This window comes from Lissotriton helveticus, chromosome 7 (assembly GCF_964261635.1).
Source record: "Lissotriton helveticus chromosome 7, aLisHel1.1, whole genome shotgun sequence".
NCBI lineage: Eukaryota > Metazoa > Chordata > Amphibia > Caudata > Salamandridae > Lissotriton > Lissotriton helveticus.
Window position 1 is genome coordinate 609,658,825 of NC_136068.1, and position 21,086 is coordinate 609,679,910.

The following is a 21,086-nucleotide window of genomic DNA, read 5'->3' on the forward strand; positions in this document are numbered from 1 at the left end:
CACAACCTCAACATAATCTCCTACGCCGACGACACCCAGCTGATCCTCTCCCTGACCAACGACCCCGCCGCCGCCAGAGCCAACCTTCACGAAGGGATGAAAGAGGTAGCCGAGTGGATGACGACCAGCCGCCTGAAGCTGAACTCGGACAAGACGGAGGTCCTCATCCTGGGCTCCTCACCCTCCGCCTGGGACGACTCCTGGTGGCCTCCCGCCCTGGGCACCGCACCCAAACCGACAGACCATGCACGCAACCTGGGCTTCATCCTGGACTCCTCCCTCTCCATGACCAGGCAAGTCAACGCCGTCTCCTCGGCGTGCTTCAACATCCTACGCATGCTACGGAAGATCTTCTGGTGGATCCCCACCGAGACCAGGAAGACCGTCACCCAGGCCCTCGTCACCAGCCGACTGGACTACGGCAACGCCCTCTACGCCGGTACCACCGCCAAGCTCCAGAAGAGACTCCAGCGGATCCAGAACGCCTCAGCCAGACTCATCCTCGACATCCCACGAACCAGTCACATCTCCGGACATCTGAGAGACCTGCACTGGCTCCCCGTCAACAAAAGAATCACCTTCCGCCTCCTCACCCACGCACACAAAGCCCTACACGACCAAGGCCCGAGCTACCTCAACAATCGAGTCAACTTCTACGCTCCCAAACGCCACCTCCGATCAGCCAACCTCGCCCTCGCCGCCGTCCCCCGCATCCGAAGAGCGACTACAGGAGGAAGGTCCTTCTCCTACCTGGCCGCCAAGACCTGGAACTCCCTCCCGACCGACCTGCGCCTGACCCAAGACCACTTCTCCTTCAGGAAGAAGCTGAAGACATGGCTGTTCGAGCAGTAGCGGCACCCCCCCACCCCCAGCGCCTTGAGACCCTACGGGTAGGTAGTGCGCTCTATAAATGTCAGTGATTGATTGATTGACTAGCTCTGGAGCCGTTGGCCGCCTGGATCCGTGGGGAGCCCACAGTTCGAGGTCTCCGGTGGTCACCACAGTGGGAGGACAGGATCTCTCTATATGCGGACGATATTTTACTTTATTTGGCCTCACCTAGGAAATCTCTGGATGCTGTTTGCGATGTGTTGACCTCCTTTGGTAGCAATTCAGGGTTATCTATCAATAGGGAAAAATCGCTTTTGTTAGTTCTTAGTGGAGACACTCCGCTTCTCCCGCGAAACTGTCCAATTCAAATAGCTACAGGCGGGTTTAGGTATTTAGGGATATTTGTCTCATTGGACCCTATAGTTCGTTATGAGAGGAATCTCCTTCCCCCCCCTTGGTCAGACTTCGAAGCGATGTGGGCGGTTGTAAGAAGCTCCCTCTCTCCCTGCTGGGGCATGCAACCCTCTTTAAAATTATGTCTTTGCCTCGTTTGCTTTACGCCCTTCAAAACACATTAGATGTAGTGCCAGCTACTATTTCCGAGAGGTCGAAGGGTTACAACGCAGTCGGTTATGGGATGGTAGACCCCGGATCGCATTAGCCAAATTGACGCTTCCATGGTTTGACGATGGGATTGCGCTACCCGATATCCGGCGATACTATTGGGCCTCCCAGTTGGCGGCCATTAACCTCAGCACTTATGGTACCTCTTCTGACCCTGGATATGCAATGGATAGATGGCTTCTGCCTGGAGGCAATTATAATAGGGCGTTATATACTAAGACAGCGGGGAGAGGTTTGACGGGGCCGACTAAGCATGCGGTGCGGATCTGGTGCGATGCCACTAACTCTTTGGGATGGAGGGACCGTTTGACGCAGGCCACCCCACTATTTGATTCTGACAGGTTGGGCAAGCTTTGGAATACAAAGGGTTTTGACAAATGGGACTTGATTGGGATCTCGACTATCGGCGACGTCTGGGCTAAGGGGAGGATTAAAACGTTTCCGGAATTGCAAACTGAATATAAATTGGGAAGCACTGAGTACTTTCGCTATGCACAGATCAGACATGCATGGACGGCGGCTCTGCCAGAGGCGGCAGACTTGCCCGAGGCGTCACCTCGAAGACAGAATTTTAGATGGCCATCTGCCCGAAAAAACTATTTCCCTGATTTATAAAAAGTTGATAAACCATAGGGAAGATCTCCTGGTTGAATTGAGGGACAAATGGTTGCAAGATGGTGTTGAATTAGATGATGAGGACTGGCAAACGGCTGTGTCTTCGTCGAAGGTAGTCGCGATCCCAGCACGCCTTCGGCTTGTTCAGTTGAAAATATTGCACAGAGTTTATGTCACAGGACCCCGCCTGGTTCGGATGGGGCTGTCGGATACAGATTTGTGCAGACGGGGGTGTGGTCTTGTGGGTATGTTGCTCCATATTATTTCGGAGTGCCTTTCTGTAGCCGAGTATTGGAGGGGGATACACGATGTCATGCAAGAGGTTTTGGGGGTAGCTGTGTTGCCCGAAGCGAGGCGATGCCTCCTAAATATTTGGGAGCCCACTGATTATAATTCAGCACAGACCAACTGGGTAACTTTGGGTGATATGATAGCGAAAAGGAATATAGCACAGCGGTGGGGGTCTGAGAGGCTACCGACCAACGAGGAATGGAAAAAGAACATGATTGGTGTATGTTCCGCGAAAAAACTGTTTATGTGGCGCGGGCCGCCGGCGTAAGTGGGTATCTGTGTGGGGGTTATGGAGCCAATACAAGGGAGACATCTGTGTGCCACCTGTTGATTCTCCCATTGATGTTCCTACTATATTTGTGTACCATGTTTCCCACTTCCCCCTTCACCCCTTCTTACTCCTAACGAGATAATGTGCAATACGGGAGAGTGTCTCCCCCATGCTATGTCTTTATTCTTGGATGCCTTGTTTCAATAAAAAGAAATATTTTTTTTAAAAATCTTTTTTTTTTAGCTAAATTTGATGAGGTTTGCAGGGGATTTTGGGTAAGAAAACGGAGGATCCACACAAGCCACACCTCCTTGGACTCTCCTTGGGGGTGGAGGTAGTGTTCAGAAATGTCTGGGTTTGGTAGGTTTCCCTAGATGGCAGCCCAGCCGGCTGGACCAAAAATGCAGGTGGCCCGCTGCAAAACTAGGTAGTTTTGTGATGGATCATTTTGACGTCTCCACACGTTTTGAGCATTCCCCTGTCGTGGGCACTTTGCCCACCCACAAAAGTGAGGCAGCATTTTTATCAGGAGACCTTGGCGGGATGCTGGGTGGTAGGAAATTTGTGCCGGCGCAGTGATCCCATAACCTTTCCACACACGAATGTGAGGAAAGGTTGATTTGTTTAGCTAAATTTGAGGTTTGCAGGGGATTCTAGGTAAGACAATGCTGGGGTATCCATGCAAGCCACACCTCCCTAGACTCCTCCAGGTGTCTGATGTTCAGACATGCCCGTGTTTGGTAGGTTTCTCTAGATGGCTGCCGAGCCCGGGACCAAAAACGCAGGTAAGCTCTTTGTAAAATCAGGTTCTTTTGCGAAAGATAATCTTGATATCTCCCCAATACGTTTTGGAGCCTCCCCTGTTGCGGGCACTTGGCCCACCCACAAAAGTGAGGTAGCGTGTTTATCGGGAGACCTGGGGAAATGCTGGGTGGTAGGAAATGTGTGCCTGAATGCTGATCCCACAACTTTCTAACACAGAAATGTGAGGAAAATATGACTTTTTAGCTAAATGTGAGGTTTGCAAGGGATTCTGGGTAGGAAAACGCTGGGGTATCCATGCAAGCCACACCTCCCTGAACTTCCCTGTGTGTCTAGTTTTAAGAAAAGTCTGGGGTTGGTAGGTTTCCCTAGATGGCCGCCGAGCCCGGGATCAAAAAAGCAGGTGCCCCCTCTTGCAAAAATAGGTTGTTTTGTGATAGATAGGGCGACACCTGCGTTTTTGGTACCAGGCTTTGCAGTCATCTGTGGAAACCTACCAAACCCAGGCTTTTCTAAAAACTAGACCCATGGGAGAGTCCAGAGAGGTGTTTCTTGCATGGATCCCCCATTTTTTTTATCCGGAATCCCCTGCACACCTCAAATTAACTAAAAAGTCACACTTTTGTCACATTTCTAGGTCGGAAAGTTGTGGGATCACAGCGCTGGCACAAATTTCCCACCACCAACTGTTCCCCTCGGTCTCCCAATAAAAATGATACCTCCCTTGTGTGGACGCCCAAATCACAGTCAGCCTAAAAACGCATTAAAAAAAAAAAAAAGGAAATTGCCCTTTTTATTTATTTTTCATTTTTCATCACTTATGAATACCCACCATTTAATTTGTGGGGGGGCACGTGTAAGAATCTAAATAGTGTCAACATTCATGTCTGAAATAGAGTTAAATTATCTGGTTACATACTTCGGAAGCCATTAAAAGATGGCGCCGATTTCCGAGCAAAATGAGACCTTCGTTTATGTCCAGTAAAGCAAGAAATCACATGAGCAGAAACGGGGTCGCGAACTAGCCTTTTTAGGTGTGCTCACGTTTTTTCACGTTTGTAATGCGTTTATAAGAAAGAGCTGCGAACAGCGCCGCTAGGAATCCAAACTTTGGACGGACACCGGTGGAAGCGCGAGAAAAGAGGCAACACGGTGAGGAAATGCGTCGGAGACATTTGCGATATTTTGTTTTATGTCACTGGCGTAAGCATGAGGCACAGTCGAAGAAGTAATCGGTAATATTTGCGTTTAGCCCGATATCCCTGAAGCGGCAATCTGGCTTAAACCTAAATAAGTGCACGAAGGGGTTTTTGAAGCGTGTATTAGTAATGCGGAAAAATGTCCGGTATAACGCTGAAGATAATGTCGAGTAATCAAACAGTCTGCAAATATGTAGCGGTAGGGATACATAGTGCTTACAAAAGCTCTAGCGCAATATCATGCAGGCGTAATCGATGAAGGAAATATTCATCTAGATTACGAAAGTAGAATGGAAAACAGATACTTAAGCAAATATTACCGCACACGGAGTATTTGGGGAAATACGGCCAAGGTGCAACTCAGCCTATAAATAAGTTCGTGTTTAAGCACCTCGCATTAGAAGTTACAATTACACTAATAATGCATGTCTAAGCACCTCGCAGAAGAAGTTACAATTAAACTAATAATGGGTATATACCGACTAGCATGTGAAATAAACCAGAACTACATGACTGAGTTCCTTATGTTGATAACACATGAATAATAAAGAGGGGATAGCTAGAATGGAGGTAGTACACCATTAAGAGTGCTCAAAAGTAAGAAGGGAAGTGATTAACGCATACCCATGCTCTCTCCATAGAGTTGGAACCCGAAAAACCCCCAGAATAAATAACGGTTAATTGAAAATACCAGTTCCAGAAAGAACTTAAGAACAGGAGGTGAGTGAGATTCTCCTTGTACTGGTGGGTTGTAATAAGAAAGGGCACAACCCGGGTTACTAATAGGAATTATTTAAACCCTACAGAATAAATAAAACTCCAAGCCATTGAGAAAACCAAATAGAAGACTACACCGGTGTAAACGCCTGATGATCCCAACAAAGGTGTGTAAGGTATTAGGATAATTTGGTCAATAGCTAAAATAATAAGAATGGAGTGTGAATTTCATGCAGTAAATTCCTCCCCCACAGGGCAGAATTGAACAGAACTGCCAGGAATGAAAAATATTGCAAGCAAATTTAAGTGCCTGGCCTAAAACAAAAGGTATGAGTTTGTAAGGAGTCTAGCAACCCTTAACACCTGATAGCTAGGTAAATGATCCAGCTAATAATAAATTTCTTTCTTGTTGATAGAGCGAGACTTTAATAAGCCGCCAAAGAAGAAGTTTCACTTCATATAGATGTCCTAACCATAAAGGGATATTGTTATGAGGTACACAATCCTATTGATTATGTGATGCTTATGGTGAGGGAAATGAATGTATGCACGGTTATTTGAGCCTAACTGTCCAAAATCAGAGGGATCCCCAAGGGGTTGGGTTCCTTTGGTTATTTAATTACTGTCAGTGCATAGTGGGACCACAAAATGAAAAGTGTACAAATATAGATAAGAAAGAGTAATAGAAAAAATTAAGTTGATTATCATAATGTGAATGTACTCTTATACTGGTATTTTCTGCTTACAGATATATGTGTACGTCAGAATTGTCCTGAGGAAGGTGGGGCTTATCGCCAAAACCACCGAAACGCGTCGACTACCCCGTAGGGGATGTATTAATTGTGTATATTTTATAATGGTTTCATATTGCAACCACTGTGTTTGGAAAGTATACTGATATGTGTATCCCAGTATCGGACCATAAATCCTGAAATCTAGGTCACCACTGAATAGATGGAAACTGTTTTTAACTATATGTGAAGAACTTATGTTTTACAATGTACTGAATATTTTTAAACAAAATTTTTTTTAAAAATAAAAATTCTGCAATTTTTGTACACACAATTTATTGTTTTTGTGGTTCTACTAAAGCACAGGTTTGGAAAAAGTGGCTGAGTGACAAGTTAATGAGATGAATGAATGATCTGGTTCCCCAGTTGAATCAAAAACCCAGGGAACACTTAATTCCTTTTTTTCAATTGCCCTTTTTGCCCCACTGTTCTCCCTCAGTTTTTTATTTATACGTTTTTAGGCAGACTGCTTTGGGCCCCCACACAAGTGAGGTACCTTTTTTCATCAGTACACCGAGGGGAATGCTGGGTGGTGGGAAATTTGTGACAGTGTGGTGAGTCCTCAACTTTCCCGCACAGAAATCTGATGAAAGTGCAATTTTGTTTATTTAAATTTGCAATTTTGTTTATTTAAATTTGAGGTTTGCAGGAGATTCTGGATGATAAAATCACTGGGGGATACACGAAAGCCACACAGCCAACCAAGTTCCATCCATACACACTGCCAGCCAAGCGCCATCCATACACACCACTAGCCAAGCAACAGTCCATGCACACCAGAAGCCAAGCAACAGTCCATGCACACCACAAGCCAAGCAACAGTCCATGCACACCACAAGCCAAGCAACAGTCCATGCACACCACAAGCCAAGCAACAGTCCATGCACACCACAAGCCAAGCAACAGTCCATGCACACCACAAGCCAAGCAACAGTCCATGCACACCGCCAGCCAAGTAACAGTCCATGCACACCGCCAGCCAAGTAACAGTCCATGCACACCTGCCAGCCAAGCGCCATCCACTCACACCACCAGACAAGCACCATCCATGCACACTGCCAGCCAAGTGACAGTCCACACACACACCACCAGCCAAGCGCCGTACACGCACACTGCCCGCCAAGCGATACTACATGCACACCGCCAAGCGATACTACATGCACACGGCCAGCCAAGTGCCATCCATGCACACCGCCAGCCAAGTGCCTTCCACGCACACCGCCAGCCAAGTGCCTTCCATGCACACCGCCAGCCAAACCCTAGTCCACACACGGCTAGCCAAGCGCCGGCCCACACACACCGCATGCAAAATGCCAGTACACACACAGCCAGCCAAAAACTAGTATATGCAGACCGTAAGTAGAACTCCAGTTCACACACAGAAACTTAGTCTAGTGGTTTTCTGTCCCCCCTGGTGACAGATGAGCCTAAAAATATTGTGGATGTGTGCTGCAAAAAAAAAAGGGGGGGCGACCCTTGCCTAAGGGGCTTCTCCCCAACATGCCCATAAAATATCCCGGGTGCCTAGTGAACTTTCTGCTTCCCCTGGGGGAGCAGATCAGGGCTACTGCTCAGATGTGCCCCCCCGGGGGTGGGGCAGAAAGACTGTGCCCATTTGTTTTTTTGCAGAGGTGGGGGCATGGACATTCCCAATAAGGGCAGAGCCCACCCAGACTGTGCCTTAAGAAAAAAAAACAATACTGCCTGGTGGGCTTTCTGCCTTGGGGGGTGGGCAGATTGGGGGCTATTGCCCCCATCTGCCCCTCCAGTAGGAGGGCAGAAAGACTGTGGCTATTTGTTAGGGGGGGTGGGGGCATGGCATGCCATTCTGGGCAGCCCCCACCTGTACACTATGAAAAACAATAGTCCCGGTTTCCTGCGGGGAGGGAGGAATAGGTTTGGGCAGAAAGACTGTGCCCATTTGCTTTTGAGTGGGGTGTGCCATTCTGGGCAGCCCCCCACCAGTACTCTAGCCTGGAGTCTTAACCAAGGGCAAAGAGTCAAAAACACGGGACCTCCACCAGTCGGTTGGGGTTGTGTGATGAAGATTATTCGTAATTAAATGCCACCAGGGAAGGTTAGGTACTTCAGTGCAGGCGCAGCCATCTGCCGTCAAACCAGAAAAAGTCACACATTGCCCTTGGTTAAGACTCCAACCTGCTGGTAGAGATCTTCTACGTTTTCAGCGCTTTCCTAATATTAAGAATCCCATCTGATGATGATATTCTCCACGTTTATGGGACTAATTGAGTAGATTGCTCAAATGTTTTGATACCATTATTGGATCGCCGCAACTTTCTGATCTCCTACTAGGATCACTACTTTTAATTTTCTTCATTGATTGAATTATCGGTCTTTGTGGCTGTTCCCCCCGCGTTTATACAGTCCTGAGGAAGACCCGTTGTGACGCATATTACTCTGCGCTGTATCCAGGGTCGAAAAGTCGACATTATTACCATATATGTCCCTACAGTTGTTTTGACCTTAATTATAAATCACTATTGGGTCTTAAATTCATGTTAATAATCAAAAGACAGGACAGAAATCTTGAATTGAATGTATTCAGGTTACTTGTGTATGTCTTGTATGTCTTGTATATAGTGCACCTTTGACTTCACCAGTCACCACTGTTATTTCTTCACAACAGTCACTTTTGTATTGCTGCAATTTAATTGTGTCTGTGACAGCCATGTTTATATTTAATGCACTTTGAAATAACCAAAAGGTAAATCAACTCGGTTGCTGAAAAAAAATAATTCTTTCTCTGTGTGTTCTTATCAAAAATTGTGTTCCACTCATTGATAAATTAAGATACAACATTGCCTATGTATTGAATACATGATTCTCAGCAACTGCTTTACCCAACAGAACCACAGAGGCCTGGGCGACCAGCTTTCCATGGTAGGGTACTGGGTGTGGAAGCAAGGATTCCCAGGAACAGGGCGGCGGGCGATAGTCCTGTGCATAGGACCGTCTGCACAAGGCTTGGCCCAGGCCCCAAGCAGGACATCAATGAGGGCCTCATTAGGGAAGAAGTGGTACTTTTGTCGGCCCTGGATCAACATCGGCCGAGCTCCGTATTGGAGTCAGGAATTATGATGGGTCGGTTGTGTCGGGAATGGCGCCACTGGGAAAGACTCCGGAGAATGTTGTGGATTCCCAACTGGAGTCGGTCTGGATCCAGGAACAAATCCCAAGGGCCAAACTGGGGCAGAGGGCGAACCTTCCTGCAGGACTCTAGTTGGGGCACCTTCCAAATCCATGGGGCCTGAAGGAGCTCCACAGCCGTTGGCTCGTTCAAATATAAAGGTATTGGATTTTGGGGCGTACTCCTTTTTTCACTTTAAATCAATAATTATATTTGTCTTAATCGGTGCTGCGGCTGAATGGGGTTGTCAGCCCCTGCACGTTAAACTAAGGTTAAACAAGTTAGAAAAAGTGTGCAGTCGCGCACTGTTCACTTGGTGTTAAAATCACACCTACTCTTACTCATAAAAAAACTTTACCACAAAAACTTTACCACAACTTATTCAATTTATACATTGAAACTTTTATCTATCAGTATTGCATCTTTATAACAATCAAACATATCCAAAAAATAGATTAGTTGAATGAAATCATTTCATTTCTTGCAGGATTCATAATTCAATACCATGAAAATAATACATTTGCATATTTTACAATATAAATTGTACTACATCGATTTATCACACTTGTTCATAATGCCCAATGCATTTCGGTACCAGCCAGGTACCTTCTTCAGGGGCCAGTCTGAAAAGATAAATGAATAACTGTGTAAATAGAGTGTGTAATCACTTGCTGATGGTGGTCAATGGGTTATATCTGTAATAAGTGTGTCTGAGTTGTCGAAAGTATTAGGGTTTCCTACCTGTGTGAGATGATGTGTCGATCTATGGTCTATCGGAATATCAAAAAAAAACTTTAAAAGATGGCTTATGAGATACCACATTCATAGAACTTGCAAAAATGTTTATGGCATGCTCTCCCAAATATAAGGCGCATGACCTAATAAAATGCCATTTGGCAGGCTTGCACAAGCTCTCAAATTCAGTGAGGCGTGGAGCAGACCCAGACTAGGACTCCGTGGGAGAAGTGTGGGATCGGGCCTGGACTTGTGGCATTGTTCCTGCACCTCATCCGATGATTTGGACCAGCGTGGTGAAATCAAAGAACTTCTTGCCCATTTTTTTTATAGAACTTTCCCAGCAAAGATGTGGACTGAAAAAAACGAGAGTGACTAAGAGCAGGCCAAGGACCTTCCCGCTGCCTGGTCCTTGAGTGGGCGGGAGTTGTCTGGTGTCAAGCAACCAATAGCTTCAGGGCACGGTTGGGGATCACCATGGGATTCATCGCTCAGCAGCCTTGACAAGCTTTAGTGGTGTGGTCCATAATCCAGGCACCAAAGGCAATCCAGGTCGGGGCCTATCACAGACATCTGCTTGTGACAGGCTCCACATGGTTTAAAACCCACAGTTATTTTAGTAGAAATCCCTAAAGCACACTGGGAGCTAAAGCTCAAAAGGTTTGACAAAAAGTCAAAAAAAGGTAGTCAAGAAATGACTGAGGTCGCTCTTCTGGATCTGCACTAATGGCATGGAAAGAAAAGAACTGAGCTAGCCGAGGTGGTGAGGAGATGATGGATGCCCCCTACCGTCACACAGAGGTACTGCTCAAGGTTTTTTGGATCCAGTCTGATGCCTGGGGATAATCCAGAGGTAAGGAATCCATGGCCAGAAGTCTCTAACGGATGCCTCTGGATGGGAAACTTATTAGTGGACAATATACGTCCATCCAAAGAATTAGGAGATTAATAGGTCGGTGAGCAGTTAGATAGAGTCTCCATCAGACTATCAGAAAAGGCAGGACCGAAGGTTATTAACTTCAGATAGACAGTTCTTACCTAACCTTGTGAATAGATACCAAAGCAGTACCTACCTTGTTGGTGGATCGGTAGAATTACTCAGAGCCAGAAATCTTGAAAGACAGATTGGCTGAAGTGCCCATCCCACAGTGCCTGGCTATCCAGGCAGTAGTGTTTTTGAACGTGTGGAGGGATGGCCACATAACGGCCTAGCAGATGTCCGAGACTGGCACAACATACACCACCACAGTGGTAGCAGCTTCTGTTCGACTGGAATGGCTGGACAAGCATTCCAGGAGCTACTTTTTAGTCAGCCTATAGCCGATCTTAATGCATAAAATAATCCATCAGGAAGTGGTTGTTTTTTTCACTACTTTCCCCTTTTTTACTTCAGAGAAGGCTAGAAAATGTTGGTTGTCCAATCAATGGTTTCTGGTCAGTATGACGCAGTCAGAAACTGAGGGCCCTCCTATGGTCACACTGATGCAGCCTTTCCCCCTTCCTTGTATGGGTGAGGACGGGCACCATAGAAAGCCGGAAATATGATAGATTGCCCTATGTGGAAGGGCACTACTAACTTTAGCTTTTGGCCGAAGGACCAGCATGTCCAGAGAGAAGGATGTGTGACTGGCAAGACCTGAAGTTCACTCACCGGGCAGAAGTTATGGCAATGAATGCAGTTTTTATCTTGAGCAGATTGAGAAAGCAGATGTGTATGGGATCAAAGTCCGAGCACATCAGGTATGTCAGAACCAATTTAAGGTCCCACTACGGCAATACAAATGGTATTGGTGGGAGAATGTGGAACAGCCTCTTCAAGAAACGCATCACAACAAGTGAAAAGAGATGGCTGGTCTGAAAAATGCTAAAAGGCAGGGAGGGCCAAAGATAACCCTTAACTGGTGCCACGGCAAACCTTGCTGTACTAATGAAAAGCAAAACAGTAGAATGTCCGATAACTTTTAATGTGAAGGCTGAAAGTCATGGGATGAACACTGGACCATAAATTTACCTTAGCGCCCAGCATATACAGTTTTGGTAAAAGGACACTTGGCTGCCACAATTGCATCCACTACTTTGGGAGGTAACTCCACTGCCATCAACCGTTGCTGTTCAATCTTCATGCATAGAGGTTGTTCAGATTGGGGTGCCAGACCTAACCCTGCTCTGCAGCAGAAGCGACAGACAAAGTGGGAGGTAGATTCACATGTTCAGAAGTTCCAGGTAAAACATGCTCCTCTCCAATTTTAGGGCCACTAGGATGACTTGGGCCCAGCGTTCTTGATGTTTTTCAGTACACTGAGTAGGAGAGGAAAAAGGTGGAAAGAAATGCAGGAGTCCTGAGCCCTAGTTGAGGTGAAAGTCATCCCTGAGGGAGAATCATCTTGGGAACTCCAATGTAAAAACATTTGGGCACTGCACATTTTTCTGCGGTGATGAATATGTCGAGCCAGGGTTCTCCCCATTGTTGGAAGATGCCCTGTGCAACTGCCATTCATGATCTGCCTAGGCAACATCGGATGAGTTTGCCCGCACTGGTGTCTAAAGATCCTGCCAAGTGATGGTCGATAATGGTGATGCCCCGAGTGCTGAGACACCTACACAGACACAGAGCCTCCTGGCACAAATCCAAGAGCCCACACCACCTTTTTGTTGAGGTACCATATGGAGGTGTGTGGTCTGTGAGAACCTGTACCTGTACTTGTTTCCCCTTGTGGGACAGGAGGCACACCTCAAATGTCAAGCAAACTGCAGCAGGTTGATGTGGAAGTGAGTATATGTCAGAGACCTATGATCTTCACTTCTTGCATTGAACATTCCCAACCCAGCAACAATGCACCAGTCACACCGGGCATCACTGAGTTGTGTAGGGAGAGGGGTCTACTGTCAGTCCAATTGCCACCGAGCAGCCACCAGTGCAAGTCTTCAGCAGTCTCCTCAGACACCTGGATGGAATCAGACAGGTTCCCTTGGTCCTGGGCCCAACTGGGACTTCAGATTCCACTGCAGAGTCTGCAAGTGCCACCTGGTAGGGTACAAAAGCAGGATTCTGGTGGCCAAGAGAGAGACCAAGAAGTCTCAGTGCCAGTATGATTGAGATCCAGGCCAAGGGCCATAACACTATGATCAAAGCCTGAATGTCCTGGATTCATTGAAGCGGAGGAAAGGCTTAGAAAATCCTAAGAATGCCAACAGATAGTCTATATCATCTGGAGGTGGTTTACAACTAGTTGATAGATGAGCCGACCTTCAGTTTAGTCATCAAGGTAGGGGAAAGACTGGTATTCCCAAAACCCGCAGTTGGGCTGCAATCCCCCACTGTCACCTTTTTGAACACCCGAGATGCAATGGCAAGGCCAAAGAGGCGCATTAGGAACTGAAAGTGCTCCTGCCCACCAGGAACCGCAGATAACGTCTGTGAGACTGCAGTACATGGATGTGAAAACAAGCATCCTGCAAAGTCAACGCCACAATTAGTGTCCTAGATCCTGGGCAAACAGAACTTGGGCCAGGGTAAGCATCTTGAACTTTCTTTCCAGGGAAAAAAGTTCAGAGGGAGAAGATCAAGGATGGGACAAAGGTCTTCATCCTCCTTCAGCACCAGAAAATGATAGAAGTAACAGCCAGTCCAAATCCCTGATGCAGACAATCGCTCTATGGCTCTCTTGGCCAAGAGAGCCTGCTCTCTTCAGAGTATGAGCGGGTGGTCTGCGAGAAGATTATGTGGCTGGATAGCATGTCTGAGGGGTGAGACAGGTTGAGAAGGGAATAATCAAGTTCCACAACTTTTAGCACTCCTTGGTTAGATGTGATGATCCTCCACCCAGAAAGGTGAAAGGTGATGCAGCCTCCCACTGGGCGATCATGCGCTGCTGAGGCAGAACCAAAGTCCTAAGTCGGCAATTCCAGCCTGAAGCAGAGTGACAATTCTTTTATTGAGATAATTGAAGGAAAGAGGAACTAAACATACACATCTTGTGTTTACTGCCTATGAGAAAGGCAAGAGGGTGGCTTATAAATTTAATAACAAAACACGGCCATCTTTTCATTAATTTTCTTTCACGAGAACTTCAATAATATCCATAAACACAAAACAGAATAGTGAGCTTAGTTAGCCCTTCCTATACATGGTGAGATATTTGCAAGGAATTAAGCAAGCAAAATATTAATATGGCTATAATACCGCAGATGCATTCATTCCCGAACAGCTGAATAACTTTGGAGACAGTTTTGAAGTCAAAATTATTGTGGCAGTGGTATAAGGGCTGAGAATGCTACAATGGGAGCTTTGTATTAGTATATATATATATATAAATATATATATATATAATATTTTAAGTTATCTTCATAATTAAAAAAGAATAAATATTAAATAAATGTCAAAGAGTCCTCAATGTTAAGGCCTCTTGAGCATAGACTGTGCCTAAAAATATTTTACCCTCGGAAAGCATTTCTCCTAGACTTCTTCCCATCCTTAGTAGAGACACTTGCCCCAGTGAAGTGTAGCCCTATAGAAAACACCTTCCTCTAGTAGGCTCTAATCCCGATAACATGTCTTTCCAATCTTGAGAGGCTGTTTGAGAAAAAATATAACCTTTACATCAGCGAAAAGTCTTCAGAAATAGATAGTAAAAATGCTGACTAAAAGGAAACCTATTACACAGAAATTAATGACAAAAAAACAGTGCTCTGGGATCTGCACTCTACAAGCACAAAAAGAGGGCTCACTATGCTGCATGCTGGGATTGTCAAACTGACAGTTATATCTTTTAACGTTTTATCTTTTGAAACCATTTTTGATTTCTGGAAGTCATAAATGCTAATTTTTAATAGACAATAAATACAAAGAAAATAAAATTCAGCCTTTACACAGGTAGTGTTTGTGTATACCAGGTGAGATTGGTCCCTCATGAAATGTTTTTACCAGAGAGTACACGTGTGTAGATCTTCTAAGGTTTACAAATAATAAAAACCCCATGATATAGAAATAGTTTAGTTACAAGCATACAACGTAGGACCATAACAACAAAAACTCCAGGTTTAAAGTGAAGGTTCAGGGTGTTAAATTTGCTTAAAATGACAGTTTAATCAATACTGTTGTGAGTCATACAAATTCTTGCATTCAATAACAAGAGACATGCCACGTCACATCACACTTAAAATGAAGGATCCCAACCTTAGGAACGTACCTTTAAAGTCTCCTTATCTAGCTTAATTCCCTGGAAGAAAAGGTGCCGTATGGGGAGCTTTCGGAAATATTTGAGTTTGTTCAGCCAAGCCCTGCTGGCTATGACAGGTGTGCAACTGGTTAAGGGGTCAACACTGAGGTCTCTGGTGTGTTCTACACCTTGCCCAAGGGTACTTTGGAGATCTGGATGCTCCACTTGCACAGTCCTCATAAGGGAAGAGTTTACCTCAGAAAGTTCCTTAAGAGTAAAATTGAGAAGGGGAGTTATTGACGACTCTCTAACCGAAGGGTTCGTAGTGCTGTGTCTACTATTGGAGTCCTCTATGCTGCCGACAAGGGGACTGTTTTCTAGCGAGGGTTTTTGAGCACTGAAGGGTACAGGAAGGTTTTCCAAGGAATTTTCGCTATAACAAGACTCCCTGCTGGAGAGTACTGGAATGGATTTGAGGGAAGATTTTCTTTCACAGGAGGACTCCCTGCTGGAGAGGACGGGAAGGTTTTCTAGGGACGATTTGCTATTACAGGAAGTTTCCCTGCTGGAGAGGATTGGAATGTTTTCCGAAATGAATTCGCTATCATAGGAGGACTCTTTGCTGGAGAGAATGGACACATTTTCTTCACAGGACTCCTTACTGGAGATACGGAGTGAGTGTTTGAGCAACGGTCTTGTGTCAGGCCAATCAGTGCTGCTGGAGATAAAGGAAAAGTCTTCTAGGGAGTCTTTATCACATCTACTAAAACCAAATTGCGAATTGTTAAGAGAGGCAGTCCTGTTAGGCAAGCTTATATTTTCATTGCTACCCTTACGGATTGCTGGAGAAGTTGTTAAGCTGCTTTTGGAGCAATTGTCTAGAAGATCTGAAAGAGACTCCTCTGATGTCCGACGACTCCTTACACTGGAAGAGTGGGTGCTGGTGTGCATCTCATGAGGGTTATTCAAAGAGCCCAGGTCGCTGTTTACAGAAGTACCACTGTCACTCAGCAGGCCTCTGCTTTCGTAGCTGTCATTTGAAGAGTTGGATTTAGAAGAAGAAGACTCTGATGAAGTGCCATCCTCGAACAAGTCCACCTCAGGAGACCTAGATGTATGAGCTTCAACTCCAGGCTTAGAGGACCCCATGCTAGTGTTATCCTCTTTGATGAACAAGCAATCGCTCACAGGTGAAGAGGACTCACATTCAAAGTCCATATTAGTTTCAAAGCTCTTCTGCATATCTTCTATCCCCTCGAGGCTGGTCAGATCAATCACTCCAACATCACTGTGCTTTATGTCACCAAAAATGAAGTCTTCTTCTGTTAAATCAATGCAGTCCTAGAAAAAGAAGCATGAACAATAAACACATATACATAGTAAGGTAAACTGCAAAGGAGCTGTCTATAGGTCCTTAGAAAGAGGGCAATATTTTGAATACCAAATAAGAAATGTGAACGGGCTTAGCTACATATTGAACATGATCAGGATGAAGTAAGGGGGGGGGGGAGGGAGGGGTGGGGGGGGGTAGTCGATGCATCCACATACTAAACATGAATTGTGAATGGCAGTACCCACATAAAGAGCAAAATAATTGGGAGGCGGCGGCGGAAATGAGCACAGAAGGGCTTACAAGATCCCCATGAGCTGAATTAATTGCAGAACAACTGGACTCATTCCTGCAACAATGCTTTCAAGTCTATTCTTACTGGCAACTGTAACGTTTCAGATACAACGCTGGTCAGAAGACGGGTCATTAGGAAAGAGTATGGTCCAGAAGCACTTTGTAGCCCCAGAGAATTTGGGGTCATTTGCTGTGATGGGCGGCACAAGAGCCTCACGGGATTGTTCAGCTATAACTCTGAAAAGTGCATAATATCATAAGCTTAGCAAGATATATTTTCTTTAAAATGTTGTACGCTAAGCATTGTGGTATATTTCATTTCACAAGAGTTTAGTGTTATAGCTCACCAAAGGCATTTGTATTTTAATGCACTGTAAAATCCAGTATTCTCTACAAGGCTGGGTCTATACTGAGGGTTTCCTTTACAGTGCAACGACAAAACGTCAGGGTTTCTGAGACTGGGCCTTCTCTTTGTGACTGAAATGATGCTCAACTGACACTTCAGCTGTAAACCTGCCCTCCCCAATGTAACCCAAACAAATCGTGTTTAGGAACTTTTAGTCTCCGTGGAAGAAAACATTGAAAAATTCCACAACCACATATTTCACTGAAAGGTTAAATCAAAATGACAATGACCCGCAGCAAATACTGAAACTACTCTGGTGCCAAAATTGTGAACCCTACAGTGGAACAAAAGGAACGCTGTGAATATTGTTCGTTTCCTCGCCTGGATTCAGACTGAATGGATCACTAAAGTTTACTAACCCAAGGAAGCTTAATATCGTTTGTTTGATCATTTTTCTTTTTGATGCATACATAACTCAGTCTCAAAAGAAGGTTTTCTTGGAGTAAGAGATCATGTTTCAAAAGAAACATTCAAAGGTCATTTACTACAAAATTTAACCTGCAGGCAGAATTCAGGACAAAAAAACTGAATTTCACTTTATGGGGGATGCGCATATTCTACTCATTTCATAATCCTTTGGACAAACTTTCTGAAAATTATACAAGCAAACAGACTGTGCTTAATAATTCATCTTTTTTTAAACTGCTGACAAAGTCAACCATTGAACTAAAGTTTGATTGGCAAGAAAATATTGTGTTTTTTGGACGACTTTGTTTAATTACGTTACTGAATTATTCAATAACGGAAATCATTTTACACACTCCACTAGTGATAATTCAGGCATATAGTGGAGGTACTAGGTCATCGGTTATCCCTGAGATTACTGTAGGGTAGCACATTTGTCACATTTTACTGTTTGCGTGCAATGCTTACAATGGGCTGTGCTGACAGGGCACTGGGGAGTTGGAAAGTCTTTGTGCACCCAGGACCCTTGTCTTCAGGGAGGGTCTTAGGCAACTACTTCTGTGAGCTTAACACAAAGCGCCCTTTCCCCCATCACACCGAGCCCAAAGGCCACACGTGGGAACATGCTGCAATTTAAGTACAACAATCATGCATGATCAAACAAGGTACAAAAGAACCTCATCACAGTAACATCACGTTCGCCTTTCACCTTGCATACCATGGCAGAGGCTCAACATGTATTAGTAAAGGTATGCTGCATTCCTGTCTTTAGGTAAGTTCTCCGGTGTATCACACTGCATACCTGTAGTAGTTCAATGACAAGTTCATGGTCATTCGGGGCAAGAAGTTGGAGAGCTAAATCAATATCATGACTCAAAATATGTGCCCAACCCCTACTGTGGACGACCGAAAACCATGAGCAGCAGGGGTTTGGTCGCTGGCAGGAGATGGGCGCAGTTTAAGTTTTTTGTTGTTGTTTTTTTTTAGATGGGCACAGGGTTTTGTCCAATCTCTGCTGTGCATCAGGGCCGCCTTTAGTGATGGTGTTGCCGGGTGCAGGAATCTTTTTTGCACTCCCTCAATGACCTTCTCCACGAATTCCTTCACTACCACCTTTCAATAGAGGATCCCATCTCTCCATAATCCCTCTATTGCATGCCTACAATTTGTTTTATACTGCTACTCATACCAGTGTAATGTGTCGGAGCACTTTACATTATACACACATTATCCAAGACAAACATTCATACTTATGTATATCAGTCTGTAGAAAATGTTACATAAGACAATGAGGTTTACAAGGTGTATATACAATCAATTCATCCATACTATTAGTCAGTATATTTTAAGTGTTTGGTCTGGAGATGCACGAACTCAGGACTTCATGTATTACAGTTTTTGGAGTGGACTTTCTTTTGTATTTCTAGACCCAACGAACCCTTTTTTTTTAGCAACAGTTGTATAATGAAAGACTTAGCAAAAAATACATAACGTTCTAACCTATACCATGCAGTCTGCATGCAGCTCTTTAATGACAGCTCATACGTCACTGTGCTATACTGGGATCATAAATTATGAACTGCGGGTATGAAGAGGATGTCTAACTCACTGCTCTATCCACAGAAAATACAGTTCTGTGATCAGCACTGTACACGTTCATTTCAGCAGGTCTATTAAAGACTCTGTGCTACCGTATGAGTTAAAACTGTCACAAGACGAAACTATGATCTCTCTCCAGCAGGAGCATAAATCACATGTGATCTTGACATTTATCCTGTTGTCTAAAAATTGCTTTACATACTCGGGGGGTAAGGCGCTGCGGCAGTAGGTATGAAGTGGAGGCGAGCACAGGGGCAGTCAGAGGGGGAGGGGCGAGGGTGGGCGGGGTTGTTGCAAGAGTTGTTATAGAACTGGTTTTCGTTGGCAGACAGGCACACTACACTAGTACCCCGACCGCATAGTTGACATCGAGCACACGCTAATTGAGGGCGGAGGGGATGGGGCGGGGGGCTATGGCACATTCGGCACATTCGCCAAGTGGTGATATAAAAGACCTACACCTACCGACCCTTGGGATGATGGTGTACTGCTTATTCGACCGGCCTTTTTGTGATATGTATTTACGTTACTCTACATTGCTGCCGGCCCCAGGGTTGTAGGCGTAAAGCTGTGTGGGTGCACTGAAAGCGAATAAAAGTTTATAACAAAAAAAAAAAAATTGCTTTACATACAAGGAACTGTCCAGCAGGTGCTTTTAAATACATAAGTTATTTCTACACACAGCACCTACACCCCCCCCCCCCCCCCCCAAGGTCAGCGCCCGGTGCGGCTGCACCAGTCACACCACCCTAAATCCGGTCTTGCTAAACTAAAACGTTTAGATTTGGTTTGCCTTTCTTGAATAGACTTAATAAAACAATGGGCAAAAGTGAGGGCCAATGGATTTAAGTGATTCCTTGGCTGCAGCATGTACCATATAGTTATAGATTTATTGCATTTGTGACAACCTTCAAAATGTGCAGATTTCACCAATGATGTTTACTTGATCTCAAAAGGATAAACATTCTGCCAGAGAATGTGCAGCTTAACTTTCATTTTTTATTGCACAATTTGTAAAACATTGCCGCATAATTTGGTCCTCCACACTGCATAATCATAGTAAGCTCTGGCAAAAAAAGTATATCCACTTTAGGTTCTCCATGCAAAAATTTGTGCAGATCCATCTGGGTTTCAACAAAATGGGGAAAGGTGTGGGTGCCAAAAGTTCAATTTCCCATTGAATTCCTATAGGATTCTTTACATACACAAAAAAGAGCTGAATGGAATCCACCAAGTTTGGCATGATGATAGACCTTTACTTAAGGAAGGGCCTGTGCTTGGTTTGATGTAAATCTGTTCAGCAGTTTGGTAAATTATCATTTGAAAAGGGGCTTAGTTTGGCATGAAAAGATTACATTTTAGAGACATTTGGGGCGTTAATTTGCAGAGACTCTGCAGATTTGCAAAATCGACAGAGGACTCACGAGTCTAGAAAAAAAAACACAAACAAAGGCCACCTATTGGACTAGGAAGCCTTTTCTCAAGTACTCTATTGGGGGGTTTACGAATCGGACATCTGATTAATTGACACGGTGCAATGAGTATTATGTTAGGAAAAAGAAAAAAAGGAAAAAAGGTGGCAGGGTGAACCCAGTGGCAGCTGCCTTGGAATGGGGGTGGTAGATTAAAAGAAAAAATAAATAAACAAACTTACCTTCTCTGCTGCACCGCCACACGCTTCTCCCGCCGCCACAAGTATCTCCTCTGTTTGCTGGAAGCACTCAGGATTCCGGACACTCCCAGCCAACTACGCTGCAGGAGCAGGATTGCCCTGAGCGTCCTGTTTGGACGCTCAGGCAGTGCCTATGAGCCTGGGCATGTTCTCCACGGGGCTGTGCAACATAGCCCAATGGAGAACATGCCAAGTGCGCATGACGGTTAGGGCTGGCCAAACCGTCATGTGCACTTA

At 45.0% G+C, this 21,086-nt stretch overlaps 1 protein-coding gene across 1 annotated transcript in view; it reads right to left on the reverse strand.

Moving 5' to 3' along the window:
* SIMC1 (SUMO interacting motifs containing 1) overlaps positions 1-21,086 on the reverse strand; it is a 373,014-nt gene that overhangs the window by 285,242 nt on the left and 66,686 nt on the right. The window contains exon 2 of the mRNA XM_078652825.1: positions 15,174-16,484. Coding sequence (XP_078508951.1) covers positions 15,174-16,484 — 1,311 coding nt within the window. The remainder of the gene's footprint in view (positions 1-15,173; positions 16,485-21,086) is intronic.